Here is a 24,521-nt window from a genome sequence, read left to right as displayed (position 1 = left end):
GTAGCAGTGACAAGCTGTTCCATTATCTGTGGCTCACAGTGCTTCCAAATTCTGTCATAGATGCAGGAAAAGCCAAACTGACAGGTATGTTCTGCCTACAGAATATACATCTTGGAGGGAAGAACAGAAATTCCATTACAGTTATTAAAATTAGAATGAAACTTAAGTGTGTTTATAAATCCTGGGAAAAAAGTTACTTACTATTAGTCCTACATCATATTATGTCATCTGGCCAAACAGTATTTTAACTCTTTCAGAGGCTTCTGTGTTGGAAATAGAACTGTTGTATTTTTACAGCAAAAAGGAACATATTTACCACATCTTCTTCTCAGATGCATGGAAGAAAAATACATGCTAAAGCAGTATCACAGTATACAACTTTAAACATTGAAAAAAAAAAAGCATTTATTTCCTATCTTTTTTCTTCCTTTTTGTTATTGAATTTTAGGATGCAAAGGCTGGAGTTTAAGGCATCCTCAGAACAATGCCCAATATCTCAAACTATAGAGGAAAAGAAACCTGTCTTTTATATGTGCAAGGAGGATGCACAGTTTGGACCACAATAATCTCTGACAGAGGACATCAAGGTGCAGTGTCCAAGAAAAAGACTGAGCGCGCTATTTCATAAAACAACATGTATTTAACCTAAACTTTTGAAAAAAACCCCCAAACTTAAAATTATGCAACACTAAACATGTCTCTACAGGCTTAAAAAAGCAACCTGTAAGAGCAAATCAGTAAGAAACAAAAGAATCAACCAAATCTAAAAAAAAAAAAAAACAAACCCAATTGCTTGAAGAATAGTGTGAGAACTCCCCAAATACAGCCAAAAGCATGATCTTTTCAGCATAATGCTACAGCAGTTGGAAATACAGAATAAGAGTTATCCATTTGCTAATTTCATCTAATCTAATAAGTATTCGTTTAAATTGTTCTCTTAATATAACAAGACCTGTGAGGTTCATTTCAGTATACAGCTGTCTATAGAAAAAAGATTTCTTTAAGAATATGTATCCATGCAGACCTTTCATTGACACACCACCAACAGAATTCATTCTTCACCCCGTCAGGAATGTTGACCTTCACTGTCAGGATCTTCAGATTTTCCCCTCGGTTAATGGCCAGAATCTGAGTGCAAACATAAATGGCAGAGACAGATGACACACAAAATATCCAAAAGATAAACTTATCAACATTTGTGTATGCACTTGCTTGACATTCTGTAGCAAATCATGATGGTGGTACAGTAAATCAGTTCACAAAAATACTAGCATGTACAGAAAACATCCACAATTTAAACACAGATTAAATCATGCTGTGGCATAACAAATCATACATTTTTTCCAAGAGTCTGCAATCTCAAGATCCAGTTATCTTAAACACACTTGTAATACAAGTCTGCATGAATTTAGTTGGTAGAATAACCTTGTTTAATAACTCAAAGTAAAACTCAAGAAATTCATTGAAAAGTGATTCCAATCAGAACTAGCAATCGGAAAGGCAAAAAGTATCCTCAGGCTTCATTTTGCTTCCCAAGATCAATCCAAATGTAAAATTAATTATGAATCGGAACTTGTGACACAAAGGTAATCAGCCTAATTTGAAAGAGGATAAATTTTTAGTTATTCACACCTAGTTCATAAATAGCTGAAAATATTGTAGATACACTCATTACGTTAATATTAACGCTCTGGCCTTAAAATGTATGCACATATTTCTGGCAAAGTCTTGTGTACACAACTGCATATTCATCATCTAAAGCTAATCTGGATAAAAACATGCAATCTGCACACAGACTTCTACTTTAAATGGAAGTCTGTGGCTCTACATTTAATATCAGGATCACAACACGAGTGGTGCATCCTGGAGGATGCTGGTGGGGTATCTACCAGTCTAACCTCTCTATGAAGATGACGAGTGTTCATCTGAAGCAATCCTTACAGTACTTATTAAGAACTCTCACTGGTCAAGGGATTTTAAAAACAGAACAACAATTAGAAGCAGCTACAAAAACCACACGTTTTTAGATTTCATTTTCCCTTCCAAAATACTTTAAGGCGCAAAAATAAAAAAACCTGCTGGAAGTTGACATTCCTGTATGACTACACATGTTGCTGTATGTAGCAGGCCCTGAGCACTGTCACAACAGAGCATTCTGTGTCAATCATGAACTTTAATTCAATCACTAGCTAACTCAGACATGTCACATATGTTAAATACAACGGTTTAAAATGACTCCAGGACATAGTACCAATTTATATTCCTCAGCCTTACTGCTCCCGTGACATACCAGGCCTGACATATCATTGAACAACAAAGCTAATAATAAAGATTGCATGTGAAATATTATAGCATCTAGTACCTTGACTGCCAAAGCAAATGTTTTCATGTAGACATTAGATAGACACATTTTCACAAATAAATGCATTCATGTTTATTCTGATTTTTTTTTTTTTAAAAAAAGAAAGTTAAATGTCAAGCTAAAATGAAATGAAAATGATGCTCATGACAGAGAATGCATTTGAAAGAATTATAGTGTCACCATTCAGCATGCTGTTACCGGGGTCAATATTTGCATCATATTTTGTTTCCTGGCACACTTTCTGCAGAATGTGTCAGTCACCTGAACTTAAACCAGCTGTACGGCAATCACTAGTGTTTTTTACATTTTCATTCTTAAACAATCTGCCTATCCTGTTTTAAGTGACACTATGTTCATATGTTCAGAGAAGAATTATCAACTGGGAAAAGCTCAATTAAGAAAGTAATTACTCAATTTCTCCCCTTACGATAATAAAGGTGGGTATGTTTTGGGCGTTTTTTAAACAACAGGTTCAAATACAACTCTTCTAGACACAAAGTAAACTTTTAGTTCTGAGAAAAAGACTGGTTTTATGCAAGACTGGAACAGATCTAGCAGAAGGGTTAATAAAAATAACATACGTTTTTAAGAGAAAGCAAGAACAATAACTTTATCTAGTCAGGAGATTTATCAAACCTTATTCTTGTTATCAGAAAAATACAACATCCTTCACATTGCACAGCTCTCATGTTCCAGATTTACTTAGACTCAGTAAGTTTTGTATATTTTGCCAAAGACTTGAATTTCCAATTCCTTTTTAAGTATGAGACTGAAAATAGAGCACTTGCCTCAAAAATTACACTTCATTAGTGAATGCTCTTCCTCCCACCAATTCAGTCATCTCCAAATAGAGGCAAGCAACCCCAAGACATACACAAACACTTAACCTTTTACAATTAGTCAAAAATGCAAATAAACTCTTGAAAGATTTTCTTTTTTCCTTAGTTATGACAGTGTTGGTATGGTTACCCAACTACATCCTAAGAGTCCAGTCAGGTTGTTCTTGCTGCCAAAGGGAGGAACTGTGGCTGAGACTCCTGACAGCAAGTGTTCCAGCTGGAAACACCCACAGGTAGCCATCTGATCATGTCAAAATCTGGAATCAGGTTTTTTAAACAAGTAAGTTTCCTTTTCTTATTTCAGGTTCAGTATTTTAACTTTTTCAAACAACCCGACTCCACACCAGTCCTGATTATTTCGTGGCGCGTGACAACACACCAAATGACAATGGCACAGAAAGTAACCCAGAACTACACCGTGCGCAACAACAGCCACAGAACCAAGCTGCAGCTTACTGCACACCAGTGTACCTCTTGTAATAAACGCTGCAAAGCACATTCATGGCTACAAATGCTTTGGTCATAAAGACACAGCTTATTCTCTTCTAGGTAACATGCTAGTCTATTGCCCGTCCCCTTTACTTACATGTAAGCTACAGCAGAGTTGGGGTGGTACACTGACCTTTAAGCCTAGCACTCCACAGTCAGGTGATGACCAGTTTCAGTGCAGTATTTTATGGAATCCTTTATTTGCAACTCTGCAAAGAGGTGACTTAAGCTGACTTCTACTTTTGCCTCTAGCTCAATACACTGAGAACACTTGTCTGTGCACAGTTGAGATCTTCCAAACAGTGAATTTTGGAAGTGTTCTTCACACACAGCTATTTAACCCGCAGTCCTGGAATATTAGTAAATGTTAACAAATCCCTCCAAGTTTCAGGTTTCCCTGTATCTTTTTTAGGTATAAGCTTCTTCTAAAAACCCTGAACCAAACCAGCAAATTTCTTCACTTAAAGGCATCTATGCCTCTCCCAAAGCACATTCAAGAACACATATTCAACCAGCTTTCTGAATGTAGAAGAGGAGTATTTCTTCAAAGCCTTAGCTGAAGGAAAAACTAAAGACTTCTAGGTATTAAAAGGAACAGTTATAATGCTGTCTTTGTTTCAGCTGGGATAGTTAATTTTCCTTCTAGTAGCTGGTATAGTGCTGTGTTTTGGATTTACCATGAGAATAATGTGGTAACACACTCACGTTTTAGCTATTGCTAAGCAGTGATTACACTAAGGCCAAGTACTTTTCAGCTTCCCATGCTCTGCCAGTGAGGAGGTGCACAGCTGGGAGGGGGCACAGCCAGGACAGCTGACCCAGACCAGCTGAAGGGATATTCCCTACCATCATGCTCAGTATATAAACTGGGGGGAGTTGGCTGGGGGGTCAGCTGACTGGGGGGGGCAGCAATCACTGCTCAGGGACTGGTTGATGTCAGTCAGTGGGTGGTGAGCGGCTGCATCATTTGTTTTTCCTGGGTTTTGCTCCTCTCTTTTTGTTTTTTTTTTCTTTTCATTACCTTTTTTTTTAATTTCAATTACATTTATTTCAATTACATTTTTATTTTATTTCAATGAGTAATCTGTTATTATCTCAACCCACAAGCTTCTTTACTTTCCGATTCTCTCCACCCCATCAGGGTGGGAGAGGGTGAGCAAGCCACTGTGTGGTGCTTGGTTACCGATTGAGGTTAAATCACAACACTCAAGAAAACAAAAGAGAAAAAAAATGGTTATTTGCATCAGCAGGGTAATAAAGAAATTGAAGGTTATGAGAAAGACTTTTGGAAGTACAATACTAGGGCTTAAGCTTAAGGAGGAAATGGCAGATAAAGAAAACACTTTTTCTTTTCATCATCAAAACACAAAAGAGAGACAGAGAAAGGAACTTGAAAACTAACAAAGAACCAAAAATCAACAAAAATGAGAAGATACAGTATTTTTACAGAACAGGGAACTCTACAAACTGCACATGTTGGGGATGTTCATAAAATGCATTCTTTCCCCGACTAGAAGAAAAGAGCCCTGACATACCTTGAGCCCTGAAACCTCAGTGAAGGACAAACAACTCATATCTTCAAGATTCATAATAGAGAAATATTCAATGTGTTAGAATACGCAATAGCAGTAGTACACATTTGAAAGACAACACATAATAGTGCGAAAGTTTCCCATGATTACAGGACTACCAGCTGCAAGAACAGCTTTTATTACTTCACTGGAGAGCCAGAATGGGAAAAGAAAGAAGCATTAAGGTTAGTGACACACATGAAGAGAAATAAAACCAAAACAGATACTAATCTTAACATCAAATAGACAAACTAAGGACACATCCTGGATAAGAAACAGTGCAGCAACAAGGTCAGAGTACTGACCAGGTTTGGGAAATCTGTTTTCTAGCCCTGGCTCTATCTGAGCAACAGTTTTCCTCATGTAGAACAGGAAAAAAAAAGGATGCCTCGAACAAGTAGTATATTATCCCTGAAAACACCCAATACATGTTGCGTATCTCAGTATTCAACACTCTCAGTGCAGGAAAAACTAAACAGTCTTTGACAGCCAAAGTATTCATTCAACAGTAAAGCACCCAAAAAAACCCCCATACAGCACAACATTTAATTTCCTGATGATTCTACAAATCTTTGTGATATGTCACCACAGCAGTCTTAGCTTGCTCTATTGACTTTACCAGACTCTCTAGAAGCAAGTTTTCACCAAATCATTACTGCTATAAATACATTAAATGTTCATACCTAGTACAAAGAGAACAACTCCCGGTACCTCTTCAAACATGTACAGAAGACCTGTCTATTAAAAGCACTTGTACTAAGTTAGTCTTTCACCTAACACCATCCATACTAGGAGTTGGCAGGGAGGGCTTAAAATTAGCGCATACATGTTGTGAAATATTTTTTGTAATACATTCATTTCAACACATGCAAGAAAATCCTTTATTAATTCAAAACATCACACTGTTTTAAAAAAGCAAGCAAAGAGAAAAAGAGAGTATATCATAGATATAAAAGGAAAAGGCAGCCTTCTAAAGGAAAGGGACATTTCTGGTTGGAAGCAGCTAAGAGGGCCTTTTCTGTGTGTTTTTTGTTGTTTCATTTTGGGGTTTTGGTTTGTTGGGGGTTTTTTTGGTTTTGTTTGTTTGTTTGTTTTGGTTTTGTTGGGGTTTTTTTGTTTTGTTTTTTAAGCTAAGGAATTATGACCAAAATAAGAGACAATTCACTTGGTGATTAGTAATGAATCAGGGTAAAGGTCTTGACAGTTGCATTGAGTACATCACATTTTAACCTTTGAACTTCAGTAACAGGGCAGCCTACCTATCAAGTCATCAGTTTCTCATCAGCTGGTAAATTTGCTTTGTCCCTTATTTCTTTTTCTAGTCACATAGGTCTAGACTTAGAGCTTAGGATAACCAAAGATGCTTCACAGAAGGGAATACTGATGACTCACAAAACAAACCCATTTTTGATGGGGTGCATGGGACATTCCCCTGAGGCTTTCTATTTTGATTGTTCAGCTTCTACATGAAGTTGCTGCTGACAAGTGCTGCTTTTGTAAGTCACCTTCAATTTCAATCTTCTGGATCCTACCCTAATACTTCCCACCAGTTTCACCTGACAAGTTTAGTGTCAAATGACTCAGTGCTGCAGCAAACATCCAAAAGAAACAAAGAATAAGTTTATCCAAGTTTGTTTCAAATACTTACACTCTAACCAAGCAGCTTCCTTGACTACACCCCTACAGACGATAAATTATCACTTAGTCTTTATCCCTTTATCCCCCTCCTGATAACACCTGCCATGCACTTGTCACTGGGGGAAGGAAAGGAGGGCATGACACACACTGAAAATAAAACCACACCAGTATTGAAATCTCTAATTATAAATATTTGTTTAATAAGAATTCATTAGACACTGGACATACTGAATAAGCAGGCCTCTGCTCAGTTTCCTAAGACAGATTAACAGCTTAGTCCTGCATTTCAAGAATTTGAAAGTCTATTACCTTTGATACCTGAAAAGCAAAATCATGTATCTTTAGAATCACTTTTAAGCAACAAAATTCAAAAGCAAAGTCACGTTTGCTACAGTTAAAACTCTAAAAAAAAAAAAAAAAAAACCAAGTTTGTAGGTGTACCTGATGATGCTGAATGTTCTTTATATTACAAGAAAACTCATGGTACAGTTGGAATTTATCGATATCTTTTTCGTTTCCACTTTTGGACGACACTTTTGCCAAGGCTGACTGGAGACAAATGTACCTTTGCTGACATCTGAATGAAAGAAATAAATGTTAGTAAGGTATTTTAGCGTGAAGCTTGTAACAAGTCATTACTGCTTGCGTTAAATAAAAATGAATTTTAGAGTCCGCCCAATTACAAGTTACATTAACTCCAATTACCTGCAGAACTGTATTATGTACCTTAATGCTGAGACTGACATAACACATACTGACTGGAACATACCAAGGGAAGAAATTCAAGCAGACCTCAGAAAAAGCTGAACACAGCCCTTCTCCTGAAGGGAATAGATAATCAAAAGCCACCATCTGCATTTCAGTTTGCTCAGTCATTGATTCAACTTCACACAACAGATTTTGTGAAGTTACAAAAAATTATAGCAGTTATCTATTCTATAGAAATGCAACCTCTCTCTTGAATCTACCCAGCTTCAGAATCAATTTCTTGCTTTGAGCACTTACCACCTACAAAACTTCTCATTATTTTTAGGAGTAACAGGGATCCCAAACAGAAAGCTTCCTGAATGCTCCTCATGTTTATTATACAAACAATACACTTTAGATCAACAGGATATATCTGTAGAGCACTGTGTATCCAATTAAGGAGCTTCTAGCAGTCAAAAGAATGAAAGTAGTAGTAACAGCATATCCTTTACAAAACCACCCCAGCACTGAAATTATCACATTGCTGCACCCTAGCCTTCTGATGAAGTTGGCCATTACTCACAATAAAAAGCAAACTAGAGTCAACTGAATGGAACTGAGCAGATTCAAACCAACACTGAATGTTCCTATGAAGATATCTGTTCTTTGATAACCCTGTTCTGTCCCAGATGGTACACAGCAGAAGAAAAAATAAGTAGCTATTACTCTGTCACATCAACCTCTTCGACATGACAAAAAACCTTGAAGTCATTAGGTAATGTAAGAAACCTTAAAGTCAGCTAACACAGTCAAAGGATTAGTAACTCTTGCTTTAAAAACAGTTACATTTGCTTGCCTGATTGACTTCCAATGCCAAAAATCTACGATCACTGCATGTTAATTACACTGACTGGTGTCAAGCAGTAAATATTGGAGCAATTACAAGTAAATAATAAATATTGGATGCATCTCTGGAAAGTCATAGCTTGAAGGAAGTGCAAGGAGAGAAAACTTTCCCTTGCAGATGACTAACTGCAAAGGGAGACACATCCTATCTGGAACAGTCTTTGGGAGTCACAGTGTCATGCCATGCTGGAGATTTATCCTCAACTGATAGACAGGCAGAAAGGCCAAGGAATGTCTCCAGCACAAGTGAAGCAATGGACCGAATGCTATCTCTTCGTAACACTGTTTTCACATCATTAAAATAATGAATTACTGTAATGGGTTTGTGTGGCAAGGTTTTGGTACCGGGGGAGCTACAGGGGTGGCTTCTGTGAGAAGCTGCTAGAAGCTTGCCCTGTGTCCAACAGCGCCAGTGTCAGTCAGCTCCAAGACGGACCTGTTGCTGACCAAGGCCAAGCCCATCAGTGACGGTGCTAGCGCCTCTGGGATAACATATTTAAGAAGAGGTAAAAGTTGCTGCACAACAGCAACTGCAGCCAGAGAGAGCAGTGAGAATATGAGGGAGAAAGAACTCTGCAAACACCCAGATCAGTGAGGAAGGAGGGGCAGGAGGTGCTCCAGGCACTGGAGCAGAGATTCCCCTGCAGCCTGCGGTGAAGACCATGGCGAGGTCGGCTGCAACCTGTAGCTCACAGAGCTCCACGCTGGAGCAGATCTCCACCTGCAGCCCGGGGAGGACCCCAAGCCGGAGCAGGTGGATGCCCAAAGGACACTGTGACCCCATGGGAAGCCACGCTGGAGCAGGTTTGCTGGCAGGACTTGTGACCCTGAGGGGGACCTACACTGGAGCAGCCTGTTCCTGAAGGACTGGACCCTGTGGTAGGGACCCAGGCTGGAGCAGGTGAAGAACTGCAGCCTGTGGGAAGGACTCATGTTGTAGAAGCTCATGGAGGACTGTCTCCTGTGGGAAGGACCCCACACTGGAGGGGAAGAGTGTGAGGAGTCCTCCCCTGAGGAGGAAGGAGCAGGAGAGACAATGTGTGAAGAACTGACCGCAACTCTGTTCTCCGTCCCCCTGCGCTGCTCAGTGGAAGGAGGTAGCAAAAATGAGGAGTCAAGTTGAACCCAGGAAGAAGGGACAGGTGAGGGGAAGGTGTTTTAAGATTTAGTTTTATTTCTCATTATCCTACCCTGATTTGGTTGGCAATAAATTAAAATTAATTTTCCCCAAGTCGAGTCTGTTTTGCCTGTGACAGTAATTAGTGAGTGATCTCCCTGTCCTTAACTAAACCCAGGAGCCTTTCGTTGTATTTTCTCTACCCTGTCCAGCTGAGGAGGGGGGGGGTGATAAAACCAGTTTGGTGGGCACCTGGCATCCAGACAGAGTCAACCCACCACGATTACACACCTGCATGCTAGGAGACTGAATCTTACCATGTAACCAGGAAAATTTATAAAATAAAAAAAAATCCAACTTACAATTTCCTGATAAAATCCAGTGTATCTTTATCTTTAGCGAAGATGTCGGCTAAAATATGCTGTACTCCAGCCTCTACTTCCTGCATAGTTGAAAGTCCTTAGAAGAAAAAACAGTTAATAACTTTAAAAAAAACTAATATGAAAAATTACTTTACACAACTGCATAAGCACTAATAAAGTATACACAAGCTGAAAGAAAATTGATACAAGATATCCAACTGATTTGCAGAGTTTTCAATGAGGAATCTTAGTTCATTAGAATTTTTTTTCACTAAACTTCCTTTCCAATTTTTAGTGAGCCTGAAGTGACCAATGCAGTATCAAAAATCAAAGCAACATTAAGAAGAGAAAAATAATAGTTTTGGGACTTTGATACTAACACATCTTGACATTTATGATGCAAAGTAATTCTTTACAACAATAAAATTGGGTATTTAAGTATAATTTTTGAGGTTGTAATAACAGCAGTAATCACAGCACAAATTAACATGTTTTGCCACTGATATAGAAACCACCTAAAATCTTTGCAGGCAATCCTGCCCTTTCTCTGTGTAATAGTTTTATATTTCCACTGGTTTGTAGCAGGAGTTTGCACAGTGACACTTCCGAGGTCAGGGTACCCTCATCCTCTCCCACAAAAACACTATTCAAACAGTGAAGTTAAAAAATGTCTCCATAAACAGATTTTTCTAGAGACCTGATAAGCAGAATCATTCAACTTTCCAACACACAGAACCATCCCTCGCTTCAAAAGGCCGCAAAAGGTGTCACTGTATTCTCCTTAGCACAGTGGTTGAACTGGACCAGAACCAGAAGGTAATGAAACAAAACTGATATCTTGTATTTTAAAATCAATATATCCAACCCTCTTTCTAGCAACGGTCAGTAACAAATGCTTCAGAGCAAAAAAGCAAGAATATTAGAGTTGGCAGATGCAGGATTAACTGTGTCCTTTAATACACATTATTTTTCATTCTGCTGTCTAATAGACTACCAATATCTTAAAAGAGCTTTATTAACACCACTTTAAAAAACTGCATAGCTCTAATAACTATTATTTTTATTGAATCTAGAACCCTGCTTGTGATTGCGCTATAGAGTTACACACTATAAAAAAATGAATCTTGCCCTTTTTTTAAAAAGGGGAAGCTAAGCTTACCTGCCAGAAAGAATAAGTGTGAGAAAAAGAGTGTGTTATTAAACGCCTGGTCTGATTGGAAGTTGGGGAATTTGGCTCTTTACATCTATAAGTTAGTGTTTTGTATGGCAAAAGTAATGTAACATCAGAATACAAATCTAAGGGAATTGTAAAACATGCATTATATTGAATATGAATGAGACACTGAAGTACCAGAAGTGCACATGGCAACATTATTTTAATTCTAGCAGAGAATTTGAATGAGATAGAACAGACCAAAACCAATCAGGATTAAAAAAAAAAAATCAAAAAGTTCCCATTGAACAAGCACCACTCACATGGGCATTAACTGCACCCATCGCAAAAACAGTACATCCTTGTTTCATTAGAGAAATATTGGACCATGCATACGACTACAAGGAAGAACAAAGTTTTCTGGTGAGCCTACTTCCGTAACTTTCAAATATCTGGCTTTGAAACATGAACTGCTGTTTTTACTTCAGTTTATTTTTAGTGTAAGTTAAAAACCACTGAGAATTTAAAATAACCGAGTATTAAGATTTGATGATAACTTCTCTGCACAGCAAATGGCTCATCCCTTTAACAGAAATTCACTCTGATCTCAAACTGTATATAGGTTATCAACCTGGCTCCCAAGTTGATAAAAGTGACCCAGTTCATATATGTATCTAGTTTCTGATATGCATTTCAAACAATAATCATTATATAAGCCTAAGCAACATTATTTTTAGCACAAAATGGAAAATAGGTGTACCGATTCCAAAAATTGAAGCATTTATGCCGCAATAAATAGCATCCCTTCTGAAGGCACCCTAAATTATTTATTTGAACTTTCACCGTGAAGATTTTCATTTGGCTCTTTAGACTCTGCCAGAATAGTCAGATACGTGGTTGCAGTATACTGCTGTATGAAATAATGGCATATGCTAAAACGCAGTAATTAAACAGTCAGAATATTTGGTAACTGATTTTCAATGCAAAGTTAGGATTATTTTATAAACAATATTTAAATAAAAGAAGAATAGAAGTGGGAAGAGTAAGAGTTGGTCTCAGCAGTAGGTTCATCACTTTTACATTAAAATTCAAAAAAATAAATGTTGGGATAGAGAAGAAAAGCACTTTTCTATTTTATCACCATAGAGAAGGCTGCACAATCTTTGCATTTTATTGTCAGAGATTGCCCCCTACAGACTCACCCATAACTGCATTCACAAAGAAACACAATTCTGCAGTCTGTGTGTGACAATCATCTCGTTAAAGCTCCTACTCACATTTCAGAGATTACGTGTTCTCCAACCCCTACTGTCATTCAATAGCAAAAACTCTCCCGCTTACTCCCAGTCACCAAGGCCAGTTTTTATTAAGATATGCTTTGACGGGTGACATTCACTTCAGCAAAAAGTATGGACATAAGCCCCTTGTACAATCAGCACTGAACCTTCAGTAAACAATTCAAGTAAGTGTAGAACCATGGAGCGGTCACAGGTGTGCAGTGCAGCTCCCTTTCTCTTACCAGTAAATACAGATGTCAACTATACTCTAACATCTCCAGACTTCCAGCTCCTGGAAGACCAGAATGACTGCGATTTACAGCACAAAAAGACAGCAAAGGTTTGGAAGCCATGGCATTAAGTTTAAAATCTACCACATGCTGTTAAAAGAGCTGTGGAATTTGAAATAGTTGCATAATGCAACATCGAAACAATTAAAGTAACTCCCCTTTACAAACATTTTCAAGCATTCAATTAGACATTATTGCTCACGGAAGCAGATTGCTTACCTTTAGTGTTCGGTCTAATGTAAGAAAAGAGATTGAGTTCCATAGGATTCTGCAGAAGGGAGAGCGCAGCAGGTTCTAAGCCCAGCTGCTTAGCCCTCTGGGCTTTGGTGCCTTTACTCCCAGTTTTATAAGGTGCAGACTTAAGACAAACAAAAAAATACAGTTATTAAAAAGCAAGGAAATGTTTCAGTCACAATATGTACTTTGCATTATGCACCATTTAGTTACGCAAGATTACATTTAAACTAAGGATGGTCCAAGAAAGATTAGTATACTGACCACATGGTCTAATTCTTCCAAAGTTCTGCAATTTAATAATGCTGTTAAAAGGCATCCAGATAACTTCCCTTCTTTCTTCAACTTCTGTATCATTGTATGCGTCTTCTTTGCAACAGTACTAAAACGCAAGAGATTGATGTTAACAGTCACATTTCATGGTGAATTAAACAGGCTATTGATTGTGACCTTGTTTATTACACTGCTGAAGCTCTCAAACCTCTGAAGATTGTATCTCATGCTGATCCTCAATAAAACAAGTATAACAATCCAAGAGAGTTTCTAACTATTACTCCTTCTCCAATTAGTTCAAAACTGAATCAAAGTATCTTGTGGTAGCTTTGGGTAAAATCATCAAACAATACTGATGGTCTTTACTGCTACATATGTTTTTGCAAGATTACTGGCCTGGAAGCCAAATAGAAGGGTCCTAAGTTAAACCCATGTTGATAAGCACTTACAGTTCTAAGTCATATCAAGACAGTTCTTGCAGTATCAAGTACAGGGTACCAGACTTTAAACTCTTAGACCTTCAGTAAGATACCTGTGATACCGGATACCACAGGCAGCAAAGGTATTTTGTTACGATTTAAATTACTTGTCCAGACAAGAAGTACCTCAGGCCACCTTCCATCTTTGGAAAGAACCTCCTGCTAGGGGATAGCCAGAAAGTACAAAGGGGAAGACACCACGTTGACAGAACAACTGGCAAGTTTGTGCCCTTGTCATCTCAAGAACCTACAGCCACCCAAAAGCAAGGAGCAGCGAGAGTAGTCTCATTCACCCCTGCAGTGGGCTTTGCGGCAATGGTCCGTGATGGCTTAGCCTGCCCTCTTGATGCACTACAACCTCCAGAAGTGCTCTTCACTAGAGGCTTCACTGTTCCAAGTGGGGAGCCAAGGGATTCTTGGTGATTCTTTTTCTTAGTGCACAGCTTACATCTAATTGGGCTAGGTATCTCCAGGACCTGTAAGCTACTAAAATTGCAGAAAGATTAAGATCTTAATTTTTCTTTGGCAATTAATAATGCTAGATTTGTTGTTACCTAGAGTAAAAAGCAAACGGGCATCAAGCATAATTACCTCAGTTTCGAATCCTCTTCTTGGGGAATTCCTTTATAATTGCAGTATGTACAAAATAGCCAAGCAGGGACACAGAAGCAGCAGCCGGTTGTTACGTACCCTCCCCATCAGATACCACCCTGTATGAACTTACGTACCGTAGCTCTTCCAATGTTTGCTGCACTTCTCGCAAGGCATCAGCTTCCAGATTATTGATGAGTTCTTTCCGATACCGAGCAATAAAAGGAATTGTGTTTTCTTCTTGAAAGAGGCGAATTAAGTTTGAACATACCCATGGTTCAACATTTGTTATTTCTGACAAGGCCTGTCAGAAGGAAAACAAAACAAACAAAAACATTTAAAAGAGGTGACAGATTGCTTCAAAGAGCCTCTCACTCAAAGTTCAAAACCACCCCTAGAGTATTATGCTGGCCAGCAGGGACTACTGTCCTCCCCAAGACAGGATGCCAGGCTTCCCATGCATCCAGCCATCACACCCAGTACTTCAGAAAGACATGCAGCAACCAATGCTTCCAGAAACTTTTAACTACATAAAAAATTCAGGAAGGAATCCCTCTTGGGAACAGAAAAAAAACCAAGCAATTAAAAAAATAAATCAGAAAGACAACAAACTGCACATGGCAACTCAGAAAACTTGGAGCTTTTTTTTTTTTTTTTTAAACCAACACTGACATAGCTCATGGTTAAACAAAACAAAGAAAACTCACAAACCCAAACCTGATGTAAATCCCACTGCACCAATAACTGGAAACCAGCATGATACTAGTAAATATTTCAAGATAAACCAAGCCTCACAAAGTTAAACATGATTTTGTACAAATTGGACTTTCTAAAGATAAGTTATAGTGTATATATATGGGATCCAGGACAAACAGTGCAAGTACCTTAGCTTATTAACATTTTACCTAACACAGTTTTTGTTCTTTGCTACAGTTATTCTCATAAATGGCTGATATAAAAGCCTTTCAAAGGTTTTACTCTGAAGCCTAAAAATATAACAAGTCCTGCACAATCATATTCGCTGCTTCTAGAGCAGCAATACATAAAAACCAAATTCTCCAGCTGCATTTCCAGGAAAATTTTAGAAGATTTGGGAACAAAATTTTATACCTTTCTTAAGCAAGCAGTACTAAGCATGATTAATAGGATGTACCCAATCTATTCCCATTCTGTTCATATTAAAATCTTCCATAACCATACCCAGCCTCCCAGAGCAGAAGCTATGCTAAAACTGCCTTCATCTGAACAGTTTCAAAGTTAACATCCTGCAAAAACAAAGATGATGTCTCCCTTGATGTCACTGTTGTTCCAAGAATGCAATATCCTCCTTGATGGTACTGTAAATTGATATACACTCTCAAATGAGTCTCTACAACAAAATGATCCACACCAAATCTTAAATTCTGAAACTATGCACACAGACATCCCAAATCTTTCAGCATCCCTTCCTGTAGGAGTTTCAGTTGACTATATCCACAAAAAACTCCCATGTGCTGAGACTAAAGAAATGTGCAAAGTGTTACAGGCTAGCTTTATACTAGGGACTGCCTAAGTCACAGATATTTGAATAATGTTAAAATTTGAACTTTTAACAGCTACCAATAAACATTTATATTTATACATGTATTATGACAATTTAAGCAGAGGTTAAACAACTACTTAACAGTACAATGACTCTCTGACACTCCAACTGAGGCCAAGAGGACTCAAATTGTACATAAGATTCTAAGGGCTAATTATGTAGGAAATGGTTTCATTGATACCTCTGAAAAGGAAAAGATCTCATACCTGTACAATATCCCAGTTCATTTCAAACTCTTCTTTTACTTTGTTGCCTCCTAGATTTTTTACTGGCTTTCCTTCAGGACATGTAGTCGACTTAATCTTTTTAAAAGGTGGTTCATCGAATGCAAAATCCTCCTCAGATTTCTCATGTTTCATTTCATTTCCCACTACAGGAACACTTGTTGAGGGTTCTTCATCACTCTCTAAACTCTTCACGTTTTTGCCTTGGAATGAATTTATTTCCATTTTTTCTGGCCCTTCTGGCTTTCGATTTGAAGTTTTTGGCTTAGTGCCTACATATTCTTCCTTAGGTTTTAGAAGTTGCATTCTATTATCTTCTGCAGGAGCAATTGGCAATGATACATCCTGCCAAAAAGGCATTAAAACCATATTAAGCATCGACTGTTACAAACTGGTTCAACATTTAAATTAAAACCTAGGAAGACGTGATATCAGACATAATTTTCCCAAGTGATGTCTCTGTCTGGCAAGGAAATGCCAAGTCAGAAATCAAGTAACCTGAAATATATCTTCCATGGAGGAAAAGATACAAACATACCCAGCGGAACTGTGATTTAAAAGATCAAATAAAATTATCCTGGAAAGACTTTAATGGAGCTCTCCTTCAGAAGACACAGACCTACAGTCCTTGCCTCCACCCAACAAAACAGCAGGGCAGGGAAGCACTCTTCTAATGAGGTGTTAGGTGCAGCATGGGAACTGGAGCGGTGATTTGGCCTGCTAAGATGCTCTTTAACTTCGGACAAGACACACCTTCTTTCCTGAATTTCCCCTGAGATCATCTTCAGAATCCACGAATGTATTTCTCAATATGCCACACACGTCAAAATATTCAGAAAAATCAGTATAAACCAGAAGGACTGGCTTCTGTCATGACCCCACCTCTGATGTTACTCTTTGACAGAAGTACGTAACTTCCAATAGAAGTGCATCTTATATTCATCATAATAAAACTGCGATCCTTACTGGGTTGAACAGCCATGCAAAGAAGCATAAGTACAGGCCTTCTTTTTGTTGTGGTACCCAGCTGGTGAAAAGGTAGAAGACATCAAAGGTACAACACAGAATTAGAGTGTTTAGTTTTCATTAGAGAAAGAAGAACAGATATATTTATTCATTTTTGTTGAAAGATTTCCAGGGAAAACCAAGTCGCATTATAATTTTAAAGGAGGGCCCTTAGATCTGGGACACTTAAATACCTAAGAAAGCCACGTTTATCAAGCATACTGAATATTCACAGTAGCAGTGGAATCAGATGAGCTGATCAGTCTCAGGCAACCAAATGAACCAGAGCTGGAAAAATTCTCATCACATTGCTTGCCAACCACAGTAATTAAATGTCTTTTGGTTACAGGTACTCACCATTTCCTCTTTTATTGCTACCTTTTTGACCTTTTTCCTGGCCACAGCTGACCGTGGAACAGCAGCTTTTTTAGGTTTTGCCTCATTTTTCTTTGGCAACCGAGGTTTCTTGGTGATTTTGCGTTTTGGCTGCCACTCCTCCTCTTCCTGCTCTGATTCAGAGCTCCTGAAAAACAAATAAGTGAACAATATTGCTTACAGGAAGAATAAAAATAATAGGCAAGCCAGCCTTTTCTGACACACAAGCAAGACAGTGTTTTCTGACATGAAAGGAAGTGAACAGGAAAAAAGTGGGCAGACTCAACAAATACAGGTCTTTAGTGCTGCTGCAGAGCTAATGGCTGGAATGATTTACCAAACTTACCTGAAGCTGGTCACTGGGATGTATACACACCCCATGGACTAGCAATTCAGTTTCACCCTATCTTCACTGTGAGCATGAAACAGCGTAAGTAATTTGTGTTTTATTAATAAGTTTTAATGCACAAAGCTTCAGTTATCAACCTCACAGAAACTGAGTGTTGTTTTTATGCAATCGCTCGGGCTTAGCATAAACCTTGAAAAAAATCCTAAGGAAAAAAGTAATCTTACAAATTAAGAAATGAAGGTAGTTCATCATCTTCTGATGGAAGGGCTTTGGCTTCCGATTTCACCCTCCTTGGTAGGGATGACATCTGAAACAGAGACAAGAAGAGAGAAACAGAACATTTGGCTGCAGCTGTATTCCCTTATGCAGTCCTTTACCTCACTGCCAAGTATGGTGAAGACATTATAAGGGAAATCACAAAAGTTTCTTCTAGGAGCAAGTTTGGATTTCTTAGTATCCAAGAATTTAGGCCACAGAAGCACACATTCAACTACCTTTTCAAGTGAGCAAACAGACAAACCAGTAATATAGCCTCTCAGATCATTTTTCTCTTCAAATGGAGGTAATTATTTGGCTTGCATGTAAAGCTATCCTAGCAAAAAGAACACTGGTTCTCAGACGTATTATTGTGTGTCACTTACATACTGTGCCAGTCTTTCCTCCATCAATCTAAGCATCGCAAAAAATAAAATTAACATCTAGTAAAGTGAGCTTGTATATGGTTTTGATGTGAACAAGACAAAAGGATTGCCCATTTTGATCCAGAATTTTACCTTTAAAGACTGTCTGTTGCTTGTATGCACAATAAAAACAATGATTTTGAAAGAGCTGTTGATTAGCATATAGAAAGTACGTAAAACGATTACCGAAGGTAAAAAGAGAAGGCACGGACTTTTTTCTGACCTGAGATTTACATCTACAATAGCTGCATTTCAGTTAATCAGTTATAGAATTTTTGGCAATGGTTGGGCCCATGTATTTCAGTAATCATATCTGGCAGTTTTAGTCAGAGAATTTTAGGTACCCTCAAAATTTTACCTGCCAGAAAATTAAAATTTAAAAAATAAACAAAATACATAGAACATTTCTGTAACTATAACATTAATAAACATATTTTACCTGTATCTGGTACAATTTCATCATTCTTCACATTCTATTCTCCAGTTCCGTACTCAAAAACTTTTTGCACCTTGACCTTTGATCCAGCCTTACCACTGCGACATGAGCCTTAAGGTCGCATGTTTGCACATGCAGACTGGATACGTGTTTTGCAAAGTGCCATTTAACTCAAGGGTAAAACGCTCTTTAATCCAGCTTTATTCTGGCCTCTGTTCAAGCACTAGAAGCATAACTATTGTTATAAATGGCTTTCAACAAGTTTTCCTTGTGAAGCAGTATGAGAATTTAAGGACTTTTTTCAGCACCACAACAGAAGGAAGACTATTGAGGGCCAAATCAAATAGCACTAGCTATTAGCTTGCTTGCAAAACGCCTTCTTGTAGCAATCGTCATAGTCAGCAGCAGGTCGGCATTTCTGTGCCGTTGCACTGACCGAAAACCCATTAAGTGGCTGGTTAGAATACACATCTACCACAGGAAAACAGAAACCTCTGCAGAACACAAAAAAATATTACTTACCGTATTAGCTTCCCAGGTGGCTTTTCACTGTCAGTTCTGAGACACCTGCAACTTCACCCAGCCACTTTGCTTCTCTGTTTTCTTTTGCTCCCTATAGCTGAACAGTCATTATCGTAGTCTTGAATTAATTATCTATTTATTCCCATTACCTCAGAGGCATGAAAATAATCTTTCCACTTTATACTGTACTTTAATCTGTGAATGGGAGAAACAGAAAACACTATTCACATTTGCAACACCCAGATTTCCAGAATTAGGTAACGCCTAAGCCAGATGGATCTCTAATCCATTGTTTGCAGGCACTGGGACACTTTTCACATGGTTAGGTCTCACAGTTCTGTTTTCAAACTAGGTATTTAGCATACAATATCATTATCTGTCACGCTTCTTCAGATAATGCAAGTAGGTGGGTATTTTTTAATATTCCAGGCAATTTTGGAAGCCAGTGATCAGTTTTTAAACACTCCAGCTAGCTTTTTCATAGTTACCCATTGACTCATAGCAAGGAAGAAAAAGCCAACACACATGTTCTCTCACCTGAGGTCAGCATTACCCCTATGTAACACTGCTCTCTAAACGTCCCTGACAGTTTTGGACACTCAGCACATCACCATGATAGTTTTGGGGCTTACCCAAAAGCCAAGGTAAAAGGAAAGCCTCATCCAGAAGGTCTTTTTTCTGCTAGTATTTCCCTTTCATCTTAAGCAGCAAAGGGCAGGGACTCAAAATATCTCAACATATGTATTGTTACATTAAGTAAGATTATGGCAAGAGTAAAGCTTACTCTATGAAGTTAATTGCACTTCCTGCCATCCAACACTGGTTACCGATTTAACTCTTCGTATCAGCGTAAGACTAGGAGATGAGCTCCTTGGTTTATGAAACCAGGCACTTTCCACATTCTTCATGAACAGATTAGTATTTGCTCCTACATCCTTAAGTCCAAGAATTACCATATAGCAAATATAAAATGGCATAGCAAAGCATGCAATTGGCTAGAAAGTGATATGTAATAAGGCTATATCTTTATGGGACAGTTGAATGTGGTTTTTTTCTTTTGATTTTTTGGATTTTCCACTTCAAAAAATAATTAGATCATTTTTTAACTGTTTGTTCAGTCCTTCAGAAAGCCGTAGAAGTATCAAAAACGTTTGATCCAGAAGTTCAAAGAAGGTAAGACCAGCACAGAATCTGCCCTCTGTCCCATGCATCAATATTGTGTCAGTTCTTACAAGCACGTAGTGAGTTGGGACCGGCCTCAGATACATAAACTCCAACTTCCATTATACTACTAAATTTTCTTGAAAAGAGTGGTAGCCTAAAGGCACTGCACTTAAGTTAATTTGAACTTATGTAAGATGTGAATTTTAGGTAGAAAACTTATTTCAGAGTAACTCTGCATGAACAGACAAGCCATGGTCAGAAGCCAAAATGGAGTTCTACAGCTCAAAATAAAAGCCCAATACCAAAGTGCATCTGTGAGATGAATATCAAACATGGGGTATCACAAAGGGGAAAAAAAAAGTCACGATATTTCACTGTGAAGTGGTGCCAAGTCATAACCCCCTCCCCTTCTAATAACATATATATCGAACCAACTGTACTTCACATTTGTAGAAAAAGAATCTTGCAGTTGTTACATACATTCTTTTTGTTTACAAAGAATCATCTTTTTCATTCGAATCCTCAAAAGTACTACTGATTTGATTCCAAATTGCCAGACTGCTGCCTGCTAAATTTTCCTCCTGAGCTGCCTGCACTAGGGTGTGCTAACACCTACAGTTAATGACTAAGAAAAACAGTCCTTCTGTGATTCACTGCGGAGGGGGAGGCAAGGAAGAGGATGAAAAAGCAACGAGTCTAAATGCCACTGATGATGATGAATAACTATTACAGATTAAAAAAAAAAACAAAACCAAACAACTTAGAGACAGTCCCTGAAGTGAGGCAGGAAGACTCAAGAAACAGGCAAACACAGTTATGCTCCATATGGGGCATCTATAATGCTGACTGCATTGACTACATACAAGGCCATCAAACAAGCTATTGCCTGCTCCGTGCTCTGCTTCTACTGGGATATAATCCCCCATGTCTCCTGCCTCAAGCATTGAGGGAGCTTGGATGATCTTTCTATTCGCCCTCCCACAGCGTGCTGGGCTCAAGACAGCATGAAGTTGGCCACCTATCTCCTATTATATTTTCACCAGATAGACTGGCCTCAGTGGGAAAACTGCCTTTACCTCTTCATTCTCTGTCACTTCCAGGTAACAGTACACAAAGTGAGGGCTGGTTTCTACTCTGAGGAAAGAAACTATAGCTTGCATAGATCTGTGTCCCTTTCCCAAATCCAGAGAAGCCCCACAGCTGTGGAAAAGACAATTACAAAACTGACTGCTTCGTGAAAAATGAAGGGTAATCAATTTATACTAGACACAAATCAGAGTAAACTTTTTTCCCCTCCTGTGCCTGTGTTCAGTATTGCTGTACCTTATGGCAGGTGTTTGCAGTGCCTGGATTACTGGTGTCTCCTGTACATACCACCTGAAGGAAGTAAAACACACAGTATCCAGTGATACGCACGAGTTACCCCTACGTAGGATTTCACTGGCTTGCCAGTTGGCATACTGAACTTCTACAGCTCTGTTCTAGCAGTTCTAACACCTGAGGCCAGCAAACTGACAAGTAACATTTGCTAACACATTACTTTTTTCCTATTATAAATGTATCAGAAACTTTGCAGTCATTAAAAAAAAAAAAGTTGTTCCTTGAGGAAAAGAGTTCTTAATCATCTCACCAACAGTATTTTCCTTCCATGCCAGCCACCAGAAGCTAGGAGCTAGAAACTTCAGCCTTGCCCAAATACTTCAGCTCCCAACTCCTGCTTCATTTCACAGAGTGATCCACGTACTGTATTTTGCCTCTGTGCAATAGACTGAAACCTTAATGCTGAACCTTCACACTAGACCCTTCATCCCCTATTCAAGAAGATTAAACCTCCTCTGCCTGTCCATCTCCCAAATGACAGCAGGCAGCATGAAACATCATTGCTTGGAACACCTGAATTCTCTTTGCTTCACACATTCGGTCATCACTAAAGCCATGCTTCTCCACAAAACTCAAAACACTAGCAGCGTGTTCTTAGAAAGTACTTCACACCTACAAAATGAAAGAGGACTTTGCAGAGCTATTATGCTATCCAGTGAAGAAGAGCTGAAACTATTTAAATCATTGCTATCGTAGATAAATGTATCTCCCAGGCCTACTCTCCAAATAGTTTGGCCTCAGTTCTGTTGCCAGTTCTTTTCTTCCTACCAATTCTATTCTCTGCATCCACTGCAGAGCTCCACAAGGCATTTGAGTTATCCTGACGGCTGTAAATAGCACACCTTCTCCCTGCCTGTCAGCTACTCATTAAAATAAGGCTAGTGTAGTTTGGTGCTGGGCCACACCAGGAATAAAGACGGACAGGGTAGCTCTTATTGTATGCCACTGTACAGAATCTTAATATGGGTATGCACGAAACATACAGCAAGGAAGTAAGCATCCCTCTGATCTCTCCCCCCAAACAGGAGTTCTAGGCAGCGTATAGAATATAAGCAGATTGAGGCTTTAAAGGCCTTATGTTAAAGAGCAACCCAAGTCTCATTTAGAGACTAACATTCACTTCAACTTCCCTATTCATGCAAAGATACAACCTATTAGAAGTAAATTTCATCATATGTGAATCCAGGTGGCAGAAACAACTGCTTGAGAAAAGGTTAATAACAGTTTATAAGTTATTAGATTAAAAACCCTCCTCCTCCCCCCACTCTCCCACTCCCTTGCCCCCTTCCCCCCAAAAAGCCAAGTACTAGCACAAGGCTATGTGTTGTGTTGTAGCTCCACCATTAGAACAATTTTCAGAGTCAGAAATTGCTCCAGTAATCCTAATAGACTCTGACATCTCCTACAGCACACTTCAGAAAAAAATTGTATTTAACAGTTGAAAGCTAAAGAAAAGATTACACTTCCACAGTATGATCAAATGAATGCCATTACAGCAAATTAAAACCTCATAACCTTACTACATTAAGTCACATAAATCCCTCATAACCACAGAAATATAGATCTGAATATCAACTAAGTCTACAGCACCTTACAACTCAATCAAATAGATTCTTCTATCTGAGGTTACCGGATTTAAAAAAAACACCAAACAATACAGAACCAAACACACACACTACCACACATATACTTGAAAATTAATTTCATTTCAGTAACTGCAAAAAAATCCATCTCCAGCAGAAAAGGACACAGAAACTTCTAAAGCTCTTTTCCACTTAATCTAAAAAAATTTATTCCTTACAGAAGGGAAATCTGTCTATGCAGGAAGCTCCTCAAACTTTGCTCTGCAGCCTCTGCTTTTCTAGCATGAATAAAATAGCAATGGTAAAAGAATTTTGCATTTTAGCTTCTTAAATCACATAGTACTAGGCAAATGACAGTTTATTATAACACCAAGCATCTGGGGCATGACATAAAAACCACTATGAATCCCACACGACAAGTGAATTTCAGACCATTATTAGTAGCAGCAGAATGGCCCACTTCATTATATTTAGGCTCTCAACAGTTTGATTTTGCTTGTCATTTTAAGACACTTCCATTGCATTCTAGAATAACATCCTAAGAAGAAATCAAGGTGTGAGCATACTGTCAGCAGCAAAGAGGAAAAAATGGGTAGGGACTTGTATGGAGTTTGCTCTATCACTCCAGACAGTTTTTATAACCTGTAACAACTAAGTTGTACCTGAAAATATAAATCGAACTTACTGTAATCCTCTCGAGGTTAAAACCTTGGAGAACTCCCAAACACTTTTGCTCAGAGAAGCTGGAGCAGCACGTTTCCACAGACTTTTCCTTCACAAAGCCAGTCAGGACTGCCTGTGAAAGGAGTCGCAAACACAAATCAGGAGACTCCACTGCCATACTGGAAAATTACAGCCAGAATGGAAGGGAAGAGACCTATAGGGTACGCACATACAGCAAAACAATGCCCAACATTAATCAGAAAGGAAAAGGTATAAGACTAGTAGGAGTA

At 38.5% G+C, this 24,521-nt stretch overlaps 1 protein-coding gene across 1 annotated transcript in view; it reads right to left on the bottom strand.

Moving 5' to 3' along the window:
- SRBD1 (S1 RNA binding domain 1) overlaps positions 1 to 18,110 on the bottom strand; it is a gene marked incomplete at its 5' end in the record, with an annotated part of 124,624 nt that extends 106,514 nt beyond the window's left edge. The window contains 9 exons of the mRNA XM_081997324.1: positions 1,025 to 1,128; positions 7,341 to 7,476; positions 9,972 to 10,068; positions 12,911 to 13,049; positions 13,190 to 13,307; positions 14,406 to 14,572; positions 16,057 to 16,419; positions 17,437 to 17,602; positions 18,028 to 18,110. Of these exons, the coding sequence (XP_081853450.1) occupies positions 1,025 to 1,128; positions 7,341 to 7,476; positions 9,972 to 10,068; positions 12,911 to 13,049; positions 13,190 to 13,307; positions 14,406 to 14,572; positions 16,057 to 16,419; positions 17,437 to 17,602; positions 18,028 to 18,110 (1,373 nt within the window). The remainder of the gene's footprint in view (positions 1 to 1,024; positions 1,129 to 7,340; positions 7,477 to 9,971; positions 10,069 to 12,910; positions 13,050 to 13,189; positions 13,308 to 14,405; positions 14,573 to 16,056; positions 16,420 to 17,436; positions 17,603 to 18,027) is intronic.
- Positions 18,111 to 24,521: the final 6,411 nt, after the last annotated feature.

The sequence above is a fragment of the Phaethon aethereus genome, assembly GCF_964289735.1.
Source record: "Phaethon aethereus genome assembly, chromosome: 3".
Taxonomy (NCBI): Eukaryota; Metazoa; Chordata; class Aves; order Phaethontiformes; family Phaethontidae; genus Phaethon; species Phaethon aethereus.
This window is presented reverse-complemented; position numbering and strand designations above follow the sequence as displayed.